This window comes from Lytechinus pictus, chromosome 3 (genome assembly GCF_037042905.1).
Source record: "Lytechinus pictus isolate F3 Inbred chromosome 3, Lp3.0, whole genome shotgun sequence".
NCBI classification, from domain to species: domain Eukaryota; kingdom Metazoa; phylum Echinodermata; class Echinoidea; order Temnopleuroida; family Toxopneustidae; genus Lytechinus; species Lytechinus pictus.
In genome coordinates this window covers 68623949-68639644 of record NC_087247.1, presented here as the reverse complement: position 1 = coordinate 68639644, position 15696 = coordinate 68623949, and the positions used below count along the sequence as shown (strand labels likewise).

General features: G+C 37.1%; 1 protein-coding gene across 1 annotated transcript; it reads left to right on the top strand.

The window, feature by feature from the left end:
- The first annotated feature begins 1759 nt into the window (after positions 1 to 1759).
- Positions 1760 to 14865, top strand: LOC129255386 (glutamyl aminopeptidase-like). Its single transcript, XM_054893742.2, has 7 exons — positions 1760 to 1896; positions 2373 to 2542; positions 6795 to 6874; positions 9147 to 9336; positions 9770 to 9917; positions 11437 to 11510; positions 14832 to 14865. The coding sequence occupies exons 1-7, from the start codon at positions 1765 to 1767 to the stop codon at positions 14863 to 14865; spliced, it is 828 nt and encodes a 275-aa protein (XP_054749717.2). The 5' UTR covers positions 1760 to 1764.
- Positions 14866 to 15696: the final 831 nt, after the last annotated feature.

The following is a 15696-nucleotide window of genomic DNA, read 5'->3' as shown; positions in this document are numbered from 1 at the left end:
ACTGTTACAGAGGTTGCTTTTTGGTGTCATTTTATCGCAATATCGAGTAATATATATGGTATTTGCCCTTTAACTAAGCAAATTAAGACATATATACTGTCATGTAGCGTTTCAGTATTATCGGTATAATATATCCTCATTCGCGTCGAATGCTGATATTTTGCAATAGTTGTTGATGTTAATGATTGAACAGATAGATATCAATGGACATGCAAATTTTTGACCAAAATCATGACAATTTCGAGATAATTTTTATTTCAAAATATATTAGCTGCCCAGAAAACAAATTCAACCGATTTCTACTATCTGAATCATAGTGAAATGCGCATTCATTTAAGATTGTCACACTCTGAGCAAAAAATATTAAAATAATTAATTTTCATTAAAAAAAATCCAAGAGGGCCGCCAAAGATATAAATTTTGAACCACGTGGGACACGATTTTGCAAAGGGAACATCAAGATTCATTAACTAGACACTTCAGGCAATACAAAACGTTGATTAAAAATATATTATGATGGTGCACAGGAACTCCCATTTCCGCCTCGACAACAATAATGCAGTCATACATGTTATAGGTTCATTGTTGAAAACTAGGCTGAAAACAAAGCCTATAGACTGCCTAGTGGGCAATCAATCTTTGCTGAAATCATTTATTTATCAGCAGAGACATATATGTTGTTTGGAAGATTTAATATCATGCAAAATGCAGGAAACATAAATAAAGTAGGCATATCGTTCGCACACCTCAGCTATATGGTGAAAATAGGCCAAAAACGCACGATTTTTATGTGCGCACCATATTGAAAAGGGGCTGAAATCACAGTCTATAATGTCATTTCCAATTAATGACATATATTTTCTGAAAGTAGAGATATAGATACAGAGAATGATATTATGCTTGACAGGAAATATATCAAAGAAAGTACACAAAAAAAGAAAATAAATTTCTGGATCGATTTTCGACAATTTTTGATGCAAGAAATCTCCCAAAGTAATGATATGCAAATTTCATTACGTAATTTGCATATGTAAACAATAATTTCTGTTCGTGAAATTTTGCATGTCTCTTTTGCATTACGTGAACAATATATTTTGAAAGTTTCATACAAAACAAGCATGATTTGGCTGAGATATTCTCCCTTGACTTCATGCTATGTGTAGAATGTCTAAAAAATGATGAAATAGGGCCATTTTGTAGTGACGTCATATATTACGTCATTTCGGCGGGAAGACCACAGGTAAAACCCGGCAGCAATGCATTTTTGTAAACTTCAGGGTCCATGCCATCCAGCTATGGGGTCATTTGCTTGTCCGTTTTCGGTTGAATAAATCTCCTGGGCTGCCGGACTATTTGTTCTCCTTAGACTGGTTTGAATAAATTCAATTCAATTCACACACAGGTATATGTTAAAGGGCCATGAAAGGCTTCACATAACAATCTGTCTGCCATTGAAACAAGATCATACAGAAGTTTTTAATTCATTTTAACCTGGGTAAGCACACTTTGCAAATATGTTGTGAGAAAAAAAGTGGGTTAAGCTTAAACCTGGAATTAAGGTTACGGGGTTCAGTAAAATTTTATCTGTGAGAAAAGTGTAAAGGTATACCCGTAGCCATGTTCATATATCTGGGAAGCTCACTGCTGCTCTGTTGCGGAGTTTCTTTCATACAGGCAGTATGTACATATTAACATCCCTGCTAGGTTTTCTTGAACACTCATTTCCTTTCATCTTGTCCTTGCATTTTTTTCCAGGGTTCTACTATGTTGAAGATGTTACAGAGCTTTTTAATGCTTGGTGACCAGGACATCATGATGCTTGGAATCCAACGTTATCTCAAGCAATATCAATTCAAAAATGCTGTGACCTCTGACCTCTGGAATGCCATATCAACGGTAAAACATCCTTCATTCTGCCAGTAAAACAACTTTGACAAAATACTTTTAAAATCTTGCACACTGTCTTTTTACTGCATTATTTCCCATCTCATCGTTTGACTGCCCACTTGGTCTTAAAATGATGATAATTATTCTTAGCAGTTAAATCCTTATCTTCTTTGTCTTCATGAATTCATGACTTTATTTTATCTGTGAAATGTTATAAATAAGGGGAAATAAAAGGCTGTATGGTAATGTGAACACTATATATTGAGTGTTCAGAACATGATTTAAGCTGTACTGATATGGTTGTCTTTATGATCTAATTGAAATATATAGGTGGTATTTATAGATCTGTTTGTGAGTTACACATAACTTTGTGCATGACTGGTGATCCTTTCACATTCCTCAAATTTTAAAGTTGTGCGCTACTTATTAACGGCTAAGTGAAACACTACCAAGGTTTATTTATTTATCCCATATTATTTGTTAAGGTTGCCAAGGAGAATGGTCATAATGTAGATGTTGGTGCTATGATGGATACTTGGACACTTCAGATGGGATTCCCAGTTATCAATGTGACCAAGACAGGCTCTGTAACTCAACAAAGATTTCTCATTTTTCCTCAAGGAAAGGCCTCGGATGAGTTCTCTTCACAGTTTGGGTATGCTATTGATACTAGGCCCGTTTCGGGTACACGTGTACACGTGTACACGCACGGTCAAGTCAGTGCACGTGTACTAAATTCCATCACCGTGTACACGGTAGCATCTGCATAAAGCTTGCATGGGACTACAAAATCAGTGAACAAGCTCACAGCCTCACATTAAATCATAGTTCTCAGACACTGCACATATTCTAATTACTAATATGTCAATATATTTCAATTAATCTAGAGTGAGTTCACTTCCAAAATCGCCGATTTAATCCACATACATTCTGGAGACTCAAGTTTTTGTACCACGAAATGGGTCTGCTCCGCCTCCGGTCTCGAAAGTGTTGCTCAATCACACTCATAGCCAATTTGAGAATCACCAATTGCAACAGCGATCATTGCTACAACTTACGTGTTATACGCTCGTACACATGTGCTACAAGCCTACAAACAAACGCTCCTCAAATTGGCAACAAAATAATGAAAATCAATCGATAACTTCAGTTACACTTAATTCTGCAGCGATCTGTGCATGCACGTACGGTACAGTATACAAAATGCGCATCCAACGAGCGTCGGCGCTAGCAGGGCCCTGCACTGATTTTCTTTTGCATTCTTTATTAATTTAATGCGCTGCTAAGCTGAGTAAACTTTTAATTTGCACCAATTTTTGTGGATTGATACTTCAAACTTCTCTGGTAAGCTTTAAAACCGTGACTTAGGCTATATAGACCCCTTTTTTAAATGACATGTTGATGCAGGTCCGTGTCGACATGAAAACAACTCGCTCTCAGAGTGTTTACAACGTGTACACGTGTACACGACCGAAAAACACGCCGTGTACACGTGCATCAAAAATGGACTTTCAAAACGGGCCTAATTGATACCTCTCATCTTTGAATGTCAGATAGAATATTCATAGAAAAGTTAACCAAAACCTTCATACCTTGTTTAAAAATGATCAAAGCAGTGGCATATAGAGCTATGTCGGGGCCATGGTGCCCCTGAAATTTTCACAACTAAGCTAAAAAAATTCTTAATATTGTATCAAAATCTATCACAAATCGGATATTTGTATCCAAAAGGTAACAAATTTTGCTCGCTCACAGAGACTATAGGCGCCGCTTTTCCGACGGCGGCAGCGTCAACACCAAATCTTAACCAAAGTTGTTTTTGAAATGACAGCATATGGACCTAATTCATGAAACTTTGACATAAGGTTAATCAAGTATTACTGATCATCCTGCCTGAGTTTCAGGTCACATGATTATGGTCAAAGGTCATTTAGGGTCAAAGAATTTAGACCATGTTTGGGAATCAACATCAAAATCTTAACCTTAGGTTAAGTTTTTGAAATTTCGTCATAACTTCGAAAGAATATGGACCTAGTTCATGAAACTTGGCCATATGGGTAATCAAGTATTACTAAACATCCTGCTTGAGTTTCAAGTCACATGACCAAGGTCAAAGGTCATTTGAGGTCAATGAGCTTTGGCCAAGTTGGGGGTATTTGTTGAATTACCATCATAACTTTAAAGGTTTATGGATCTGATTCATAAAACTTGGACATAAGAGTAATCAAGTATCACTGAACATCCTGTGCGAGTTTCAGGTCACATGACCAAAGTCAAAGGTCATTTAGGTCAATGAATAGTGTATTAGGTTTCATGGTACACAATCTTTCTTGGGCAAGTGTTGGTCCTGAAAAGGACCACCCAATCTCGACGTTTCGTCAAGTGTGTTCTTGTCGTCCTCAGGAGAATGAGCAAAAGTTTGTAAAAGCAGGCCTTATATACTCTGTCGAAGTGCCATAGGTACAGTACCTTGCAGGGTACATGTCTCTGATTGGCTAGATAAGTGACATGACATCCACATATGCCGACATGGGTGACAACACACAAATTGGGCGCGCAAAAAGGTAAGTGACCAGATCCACCTGAGAGGTGAGCTTGAGCATATCAAACGTGTTTTGAAATCAATTCAATTCAATTCATTTATTAACCATATATATAAAAAATATTTAAATACAATGTAAAAATAACATAATATATAAATGCATAAATGTGACAAAACATACAAAATATAAATATACCACAAATAAATATAATTTATACATTCATGTAAAAGAAAAATCAACATATGGTAAGAGGCAACCAACAAGATTAAAATCTTGGAAGGCAGTTGCCCCTTTACAAGTATTCAAACAATCATTAATTATCATAACGTAATCATTATACATTCACACATCAAACACAGAATCACCCACACCCAACACACATCCATGACCCATTGCACTCAAACAAAAGAGAGAGAAAGAGAAGAGAGAGGGGGGAGGAGGGTACATGTATGTTTAGAAAAGGGAATCAAGATGAATAACCACTAATTGTCTTTTAAGTAAAATTTTAAATGAGGAGGCAGTAACTGAAATGTAACAACTACCCCTCACATAAGATCTGCACTGAGCTTCCCCCCTCGCGGAACCCTCATGTAGGACAGCCCAAGGCGAGAGTCGTTCTTCCATATCTGGGAGCAGCCTCTCACAAGATTCAGAGGATTTTGAGAGAAGCCGACATTGAGGTTCGTCACAGTTCCTCAAATAAGCTTCAATCTGCCCTCACTACTCATACGGACAAGCGCAACTCCAAGGATCTCCCTGGAGTTTACCAAATTCCTTGTGAATGTGGTAAAGTTTACATCGGATTTAACACTCGGATGAAGGAACACAAGGCCCATGGTAGGAGAGACGAGAGGAACAAGTCTGCAATCATCGACCATGCTCAAACGCATGATCACCGGATCCTCTGGGATAAAAGTAGACTGGTCACCCGTGTCCCCTACTGGCATCAGCGGAGAGTCAGAGTAGCGTTGGAGATTGAGGAACATAACACTGTTCCTCAAGACAGCGGCCTCCAACTAAGCAATATCTGGCTTACCGTTCTAGACAAAGAGGCTAATTTGTCTAATTAGCCTACCAGGACGTTCCACACACGTGTGAGCACTGCAGTGTGCGGGCGGCTTTGTCATTCATGCTAATCCTAGCAGGAATGATAACTGACGACATTTCCGGTCGTCACTGGTTTTGCGCGCCCAATTTGTGTGTTGTCACCCACGTCCGCATATGTGGATGTCATGTGACTTATCTAGCCAATCAGAGACATGTACCCTGCAAGGTACCGTACCTATGGCACTTCGACAGAGTATATAAGGCCTGCTTTTACAAACTTTTGCTCATTCTCCTGAGGACGACAAGAACACACTTGTCGAAACGTTGAGATTGGGTGGATCTTTTTCAGGACCAACACTTGCCCAAGAAAGATACATGGTGTACCGTGAAACCTACTTCACTATTCTTCTTCGCCATGGAAACCTTCAGAAGTTAGGTCAATGAACTTTGGCCATGTTGGGGGTATTTGTTGAATTACCATCATAACTCTGTAAGTGTATTGGTCTAGTTCATAAAACTTGGACATAAGAGTAATCAAGTATCAATGAACATCAAAATCTTATGGTTAAGTTTTTGAAATGTCATCATATGGACCTAGTTCATGATTCTTGGACATAAGTTGATCAAGTATTACTGAACATCATAACTGAGGTTCAGGTCACATGTCTAAGGTTAAAGGTCATTGAAATTTGGCCATGTTGGGGGTATTTGTTGAATTACCATCATAACTCAGAAAGTGTATGGATCAGTTCATAAAACTTGGACAAAAGAGTTATCAAATATCACTGAATATCTCATGCGATTTTCAGGTCACATGATCAAAGTCAAAGGTCATTTAAGGTCAATGAAGTTTGGCCATTTTGGAGTTACATGTAATTATTAGATTGCTGTCATAACTTTCAAAGTTTATAGATATAGTTTATAAAATGTGGATATAGGGGTAATCAAGTATCACTGACAAGTCTTAGGTCGCATGATCAAGGTCAAATGTCATTTATTGTCAATGAACATAGTATTTTATCATTATATGAATTGTGTTTTGTGAATAATTATGAAATAGTAGTTTTCAAAATTAGCACTGCTGCTATATTGAATCTCGTGTTGCTGGTGAGACTGCTAGAGGCGCTCCACTTGTTAAGAAATTTGGCCGTATACTCCATGTCTCAAAATTTTGGGGTACTGGTAATTATGTTACTGGATCAATATTTCAGAAATTTTGCTTCAGCTGAAAACAAATAATTGTTGCTGGTTATAATGGCAACAGAAGTCATGAAATGATACAAATGTAGTGATATAATAATTTTGTTGTTACCACAGATACAAGTGGACTATTCCTGTTACATATTACACTGATACTAACCCTGAAACCAAGACTGTTTTTATGGATCATGATCAAGGTTAGTATGAATAGATACTTCTCTGTAAATGTATAGTCACCTGCCCTACTGCGGCTAACACAGCAAAAAGAGATCTTTACTTAAACGTAAGTATTCTCTTACAAGATTGGGCAACTGCACTGCCCCCTTAATATAAAGTTTACATACACCCTGGAAATTCAAAGAAAACTTGACACTTGCCAAAGATTACACTTTTTTATTCAGTGGTTACATATCATGATAGAAAATGTGTTCTATGACACCTAGATAGATCCTTGTCGTTTGATTGGTTGTTTGATATCAATCATTCAGCCCATTTTACAATGACGTCATCAACCATGCAATTTTGGTTCCATTCATCATGCAATTTTGGATCCATACAATTATGTCCATTGCACGTGTGCACTAAGACTGCAGCTGCCACAAGTAAAACCACTTGTGTATGCAACGTGCATGTTGTATTTACGTGATAATCAACAGACATAGTCCAAGCTTGCACTGCATGCATATTTTGCATCAAAATTCATAAAGATATGAAAAAGAATCTATTTTTAGCTGTCATATACACCAAATAATGAATGTTCTTTCATTCGTGCAATGGACAGAATACTTCACTTGGTGAAAGATGAAATGAATGATCCATTCACCTCATGAAGTATTCTGTCCATTGCACGCATAAATATTCATTATTTGTATAATATATCATCGATTTGACATTTATATATTTCTATGAAACGATGTTTGAAAATATAATAACAAACAATAGAATACATTTGGCACAAATATTACTTTTTTTTCTTCAAAGAAATTTCCACCTGAAATATACTTTAATCCCAAAAGTATGCCAATCATGTGAAAAAGCTTAATACGCTCTTTCATTTGATGCCAAATTCGTCATGGTAGTGTTTATATTTCTGAAGATATAGTAAATTTTACAATGTTTGGCTAGCGAACTAATTTGACTGAATTCAAGGGGTGTATGTAAACTTTTGGCCTCAACTGTAAATTGGTACATTGTATCATAGAATGGTTTATACACAAACAAGTTAATTGTATCTCCCGAACAGAGTTCGGAGGATACTATGGATTTGGCCTCGTCGCGCCGCCGCGGAGATTTCCTTGTGAGCGCTCTATCAGCTGCATTTCTTCTCCGATCATCTTCAAATTTGGCATGAAGGTTGAGTATGGTATAGCGAAGAAGCCTATTGATTTTGGTGTGGGTGGAGACATCGTTGCCATGGTAACAAGAGTTTTTGTGGAAATATAGCAGAGATGTTCTTGTGAGTGCTCTACCAGCTGCATTTCTTCTCCGATCATCTTTTAATGTGGCATGAAGGTCCTTTATGGTAAAGCAAAGCCGCCTATTGATTTTGGTGTGGGCGGAGACATTGTTGCCATGGTAACAAAGAGTTTTGTCTCGCCCACCAGAGGTGAAGGCGAGACTGAGGGATCCAAACGTTGTCCGTCCGACCGGCACAAACCTTATGACACATAACTCCACAACTGTAAGTCACTTTTCAACTAAACTTGGATGGTAGATGGACCTGGGGAACCTGCACGTTATGCTGCAGTCAGAGGTCACATGGTAAAGTCAAAGGTCATTTTCAGGTCAACGCTAAAGTTTACGTGCAAGACTCTCTTATGACACCTAACTCTGCAACCGTAAGTCACTTTTCAACCAAACTTGGATGGTAGATGGACTTGGGGGGCCTGCATGTAATGCTGCAGTCAGAGGTCACATGGTAAAGTCAAAGGTCATTTTCAGGTCAACGTTGAAGTTTACATGCAAAAAAAAGACTCTTTCTTCACAACCGTAAGTCACTTTTCAACCACACTTGGATGGTAGATTGGCTTGGGGGACCTGCATGCTAGGGTCATTGTCGCCATGATAATTGTATTTATTTGTCAAATTTCTGTGTGCGCGCTCTATATATCGCAATGACGGATGACGCGGTGGGTTCGGGGGATACATGTGCTTGGCTGCACGACCCGCCGAGCATCTCTAGTTAACTAATAGCCAGTGTAATGATTTTACTAATGGGATAGCATCATAGGTCAACCCTTTTGCAGACTTTGTAGCCTTTGTACATGCACTTGGGTAACTTCTAAGTAATGCAATACAATAATTAATATACTATGAATGGTCAATTTGAGAAGAAAACATGTATTTCAACATATTTTCCTTTTGTCTATAAACAGTAACCACAAGCTTGCCATGAAAGGTTTGTGGTTAAAGTTTTACATATGTTTTTCTTATAAAGTCTCTTTCTCTGTATTTTGTTAATGATTGTAGCAAGTGTGAATCTGCATGTAGCAGGCGCTCGTAAGTGGTTCAAAGTTAATAGCAAGCAATCTGGGATGTACCGTGTGAACTATGACAAATCAACCTGGAAAGCTCTAAGTGATCAACTTGTGACTGATCATACTGTGTTTGGTGCTGCTGATAGAGCTCATTTAATTGATGATGTATTCAGTCTAGCTTGGTAAGTCCTGGTAACATGAAGCTTTATAGTGATTAATCCTGGGGCTGATGTTGGTTGTACACAATGGTCAATTTAATCTCTTGTAAAAATCAGCCCCACAATCTATCACTAAGCTCAGTATTAAGGAGCACTCAACAAATTGGATACAAGACAGAACTGATCATGTATTAGTTCTGTGAGTAAGAGGGGGATCTGGTTGAAGGGATATTAGTCCAAGAGCTTATTTCACAATAGCTTTGATTAGAAAATGTGATTCCCCACAAAAGACACATGGAACAATCTATTGATGGGACATATTTGCAGGGAGGAGTGATGGATATGCATCTATTTTTTTTCTTCAGGGAAATGCACTTGATGTCATCCATTCAATGAATGAAACAAGAATACTTTTTACCATTTATTACACTTCAGTTTGCTATCTTTTGTTACAAAGGGCTGGATATGTGAACTACAGCATTGCTCTTGATCTGTCAGGGTATCTTGTCACTGAGTCTGCATATGTTCCTATACAATCAGCCCTTGATTCATTGTCTTCTGTAGGAAACTTGCTCTATGGGACTGAAGGATATTATTACTACAAGGTATGTGTCATTCAGCTTTTGAGCTTATATCACATGCTTTTCTTCCAGTGCGTGCAATAGTTTCAGGCCTTTCTAACATTTATTTTTCTTATTTTTATTATTACTACAAGGTATGTGTCATTCAGCTTTTGAGCTTATATCACATGCTTTTCTTCCAGTGTGTGCAATAGTTTCAGAGCTTTCTAACATTTATATTTCTTTTCGCATGCTTTCTCTCTTTCTCTTTCTCTTTGTAGTTGGTAAATCGCCACTTTCTCTACACACACTGCATATGATTTGGTCTAAATACAATTTAATCCACTTATCATCATGTCTAATTTCAAGTTTACTATACCCATGTCATCTAACATCCATAAGGTCTAACATCACAAGTGTAGAATGGTAAGCCTATGTGAAGTAGAAAATTGACAATTTGGCAATAAGACTTAATGATAGATAAGTGAGTATAAGGTCAAGTTATGGTTGGACCACGTGGTAGTTAGACCTAATTGATAGACCAAGCGGGTTTAGCCAAGATGATGTTAGAGGATCTGAGAATTAGACCATCTGCTAGTAAACCAAGGGGATATCAGTTGTTTGGTTATGTGCAAGTATCTTTTATTGTAACAACAATAACATATTTTGCTAGTGAGTTCATTTCACTATGCTGACGGCTTGTAATTAAATCAATAGATCTATGTGTGTCACACAAAAAAGCAAACAGCACAGGAGAGAAATAATCTTCTGATTACTAAATAATTTGCATTTAGAAGAAAATGTTTGTGGGTTTTCAGGGGAGCGTTTCATGAAAGGACCTGTCAGACGTTTTATATGACAAGTTTCATTTTATCCGTTGGTTACCATAGTAACAGTGCCTCTCATTCAATCAGAATTAAGGAAAGATGTCAGATCTGACAACTTGTCGGACAAATGTTGATGAAACGCCCCCCTGGGCATTGTTTCATGATCATGTCATTTGTATATCATCCCCTGATTTGTTCTTGTTCTCCGTATTTGTTTCTTATCAATTTTCTATATTTTTATCTTGTATCTAATTGTCCTGTTTGATGTTGTTTCACATGCCTTCTTGCAGTTAAAGTAGATTTTATTTATTCTTAATCTCATACGTAGTTATCACTGAATGGTAAGAAAACTCCTGACTTCCAAATTCTAATATTCCGAAAGCTTAGCCTGTTGTATATTGGAACTGGGAAGCCCTTGTATAAAGTCTATAGGAGTTACAAAATTTAGTTATCATTAGGTTTGCACTGGGACCACCCGATTATTCTTCCATAAGTAGGGTCCTCTTTGCAGAGTATATTCATATTATTTATTACAGTCATTTGCTAAAATTCCTGTCCAGCCACCAAAGATGAATTATATGTTTATATTCTAAAAAAAGATGTCAGATGTGGAAAGTAATATTCGGAATTAAAAGTGATGTAACTCAACTACATATTTTTAAAGATTTCTAGAGATATTACTATTGATGTGATGTTTTGATTACAATTATTATATTCTGATATTCCATTATCTTCAGAAATATGTGCTCAATTTATTTCGTGATCGTGTTAATGCTCTTGGGAAAGAAGATACAGGAGAACATCTTGACAGGTGAGAATATTTTTTTTTGTTCTAAACAGATGTTTGACAACTTCTTTAGTATTTGTCTCACCTGCACAGCAGAGTGAGACTAAATGCGCCGCTTTACCGACGGTGGCGGCGTCAACATCAAATCTTAACCAAAGGTTAAGTTTTTGAAATGACAGCATAACTTAACCTATGGTTAAGTTTTTGAAATGTCATCATAACTTGGAAAGTATATGGACCTATTTCATGAAACTTGGCCATAAGAGTAATCAAATATTTCTTAACATCCTGCCCGAGTTTCAAGTCACATGACCAAAGTCAAAGGTCATTTAAGATCAATGAACTTTGGCCATGTTAGAGGTAATTATTAAATTGCTGTCATAACTTTCAAAGTTTATGGATATAGTTAATGAAATGTGGACATAGATGTAATCAAGTATCACTGGCAAGTCTTAGGTCACATGTCATTTAGGGTTAATGAATGTAGTATTGTATCATTATACAAATGGTGTTTTTTGTGAATAGTTATTTTATAGTAGTTTCCAAAGCCAGCACTGCTGCTATATTGAATCGCGCAATGCAGGTGAGACTGCCAGAGGCGCTTCACTTGTTTAATTATTCATGATCATGCAGATCATTAACTACTTATTAGTAGGGGAGAGAGATACGGTTCCCATGCACCCTATTGATATATTTTTTTAACCTACATTTTTGTAATCTTTAAGATGTCTAGTGAATGAATTTTGATGTTCCCAAAACAAAATATTGTCCCATGGGGTTCAAATCCAAGATGGCGTCCAAAATGGCCGCCATATTCATGTAATTTGGATTTTCGTACATAGATTCCAACACAAACATTCATTTGCCACAAAATTGGTGTCATATGAAAAATAAATAAATTTTCTACAAGTTGATACTATTCATCGGTGACGAAAAGATAATTCGGCTGAGATTTTCATAAGAAAAGTGCAATTTTTAGATTTGTTTCCAAAAAATTGAAAATTTGCGAAATACATCATTTACTATAAATCTATTGAAAATAATGGGATTGCCCTGACAATTTCTAGAAAACTTTCCTAATATACAACTATTGAGTGGACAAAATTCCAAATTGATATCATTTTTCTTTACAAACTTATGATGTCTCAAACTTGAAAATTCAAATTTTAGAAATTTAGTTTTTTCACTGCATATCGCAGACTTGGATATGCTAATGTATATTGTCACATTTTCAACCCAGAAAATGGAAATAGGCCTTAATTAATGCAAAATTATCTTTTATTTTGTTGGTAGAATTGACTACAATCCATTTATTCTTCAATTTCAAGTCGGTTGATATAGTTTTTGAAAGAATTAAGACTTTTGGCCAAAATTTGTATGTTTTTGGTAAAAAAAATGCACATACACTGTTATTGATCAGATTTATTATGAATAGCAGTAATAAATGCACAATCTCAACATTCGATATGAAAGAGGATGTATCAATGAGAATATTGGCAGTCTTCATGCCACCATAAGTATCTTCATTTGCTTAGAAAGAAGGAAAATTGGCTGATTTTGCGCTAAAGTGAGGCCAGAAAGCAACCTCAGTGTGGCAGTCACACACATGAAAACAATTGCAAAGTGATTAATGGCATGTCATTCAAATAATACAATAGATTTGATCGGCCTCTCACATCGATTGTATCAATTGGTATGACTAACACACCGTAATGTACAGTATGTTATGTGCATGGTAGTAGAAATGTATCTGATTCAGAAGGATGTAAAAACCAAAAAGGTGTTTCTGTTACATCATAGATAAATTTATTTAATGAAGTCTCTTGGAAACAGTTATAAGATACACTAGCACTGCAGGTAATAGAGATGAAGTTCTGACACATTAATACACAACTCAAAGGAACATGTCGAAGCTACCCCTACTTTATCTGTATTTTGTACCTATGGCCTGTATTCCGAAATCAGGTTTATCTTCGAACACAAAATTAGTGTCATATGAAAGATTAATAAATTTTCTACAAGTTGATATTATTCATAGGAAGGTAATTCGGCTGAGATTTTAAGAAGAAAAGTGCATTTTTGAAATTATTTCCCCCAAAAAATGAAAATTTGCAAAATACAGTACCTGATTTACCATATATCTAAGGAAAATAAAGGAATTGCCTTGAAACTTTCTAGAAAACTTTCCTTATATACAATTATTAAGAAATTCAGCTTTTTTACTGCATTTTACAGACTTAAGTGTACTATATTGTCATTATCTTTACCACCCTTTTTCACCCTATTGATAAGTTTTTCTAACCTACACATTTTTTAGTCCTGGAGTTATACATGTATACTGAATGAATTTATTTTGATGTTCTGAAAACCTAAAAAGTGTCCCTTGGCCGCCACCTTGACAGCCATCTTGGATTCTGACGAAAAACTCTTAACAGAACTTTTTAATTCGACATCATAGGAAAAAAAATTACAAATGTTTGGAGGGTATTCTGATGCCTAGTTGACACTTTCACGATTTTCGGTTCCCGCATAGTTCACGCACTGATATTGCGTCATGCGTGCCAATGCGTCGACACTTGCGGGAAGGGGCGGGACGATGAGCGGTAATGCGTAGCAATGCGTGAAGAGCGAAAAAAAATTTTCAACATGTTGAAAATTTTGCCACGCACTTCCCGCATTGCAGCAGTGCGTGAACTGTGCGCAAACTATGCGCAAACAAGTCGTGCCAGTGCGTGGCGTAAAAACAGTGGGTACCCCACCCCTGGGGTAGTGGCACGCAGTACGCGACTAGTTCACGACAGGGTCGCGCATACTTTGCGCATAGGTCAAGCATACTTCACGCATAGTTCGCGAATGACATGCGCAAAATTGTGAGTGCAGACCACGTGATCAATGTGAGTCGTTCTAATCAACGAACGTAGAGGATGTCAACACCAGAACGTTGAATATTTAAATTTGCGCTACGTCACAGAAATAGGGTGTCGAGAATATTTGCTGAAAGCACGTCGGGACAGTGCGTGAACACTGCATGAACTATGCGCGAACTATGCGCAAACAATGCGCAAACATGTCGGGACATTGCGTGAACTGATATAGCCAAGTCGTGCCATAAAGTGTCCCGCACTGGCACGCATCAATGCGGGGCAATGCGGGCACCACAATGCGTGCAAGTGTCAACCGGGCATGAGTATGAGAAATTAATTGAGTGGGTTATCTTTATTCTTTACGATTTAAATTAAACAATTCTGTTACATTAAAGTGCCAAAATGATAAAGGGAATGTCTTTTTGGTACAATGAGATGTGTATGGTTGTGTTATTAATCTATTTACTATTTTCACTTTTAGGTGCAAGATTGTAGATTTAGACTTGTATTGGTGAACTAACAATAGCATATTAACCATGCCAAAACGCAAAAGTATAAAATGTGGTGACGAATCAGTACCAGGGAAAAGGCCTCCTGTAAATTGCATTTTACAACTTGCAACAATCCACTTATATCATGTCAAAATGTAAGCTTTATGGTTCTTAGGGAGGACTTAGCCAAACTTTGACAGACAGGCAGTCAATCTTAGAACTAATTGGCAGGCTCATGTGCTAGATTTGGGCGATCTTTTTTAGCTAAAACTTTGTGCCAATGTGATCTTGAAAGATATATTCCTGATCCAGAAGTTGTAAACTTTGGACTAGAAAAGCATTTTAGGTTGCTGCAAAATTCAGAATTTTATTCTCTTTGAGAAAAAAAAATATCCGGAATTTTCTTGGTTGCCATACGGGTAACCATGATGGCAGTTTTGGATGCCAATGTCACCCGGGCAACCGCTAATTTCGAGCCCTGCTTTGGAGTGGGGATTGTGGATGGAATTTCCCTCACGTGTGATCTGTTCCTTCTCAAGATTCCTTTGTTTGGCTTTGATACTTCGTAAGACCTGGGTTCCTCACAGACTTTGGATACTTTAGCTGGTATCCAAGTGTGGTCTCTTGTATGTAGAACTCTCACTGGCTGTCCTACATGCAGAGGTGGTAGATCAGAACTTGCATGTCGATAATGCACTTCCTTCATCTTGTCTTGCCTATTCAAGAGAAAATCAGTGGTAGTAGAATCTCTCGAGAAATAGTGACTTGGCAATGTAAATAATAATAATAATGATAATAATAGCAAATTTTTATATAGTGCTTTTCCCAGAATGGCTCAAAGCGCGTTACAGCTTA

Excerpts from the sequence above, each read along its gene's own strand:
- LOC129255386 (XM_054893742.2), top strand. The coding sequence starts at position 1,765 with ATGTTGAAGATGTTACAGAGCTTTTTAATGCTTGGTGACCAGGACATC. Across the intron at positions 2,543-6,794 it reads GAGTTCTCTTCACAGTTTGG|ATACAAGTGGACTATTCCTG; the intron begins GTATGCTATTGA and ends TTGTTACCACAG. Across the intron at positions 6,875-9,146 it reads TTTTATGGATCATGATCAAG|CAAGTGTGAATCTGCATGTA; the intron begins GTTAGTATGAAT and ends TAATGATTGTAG.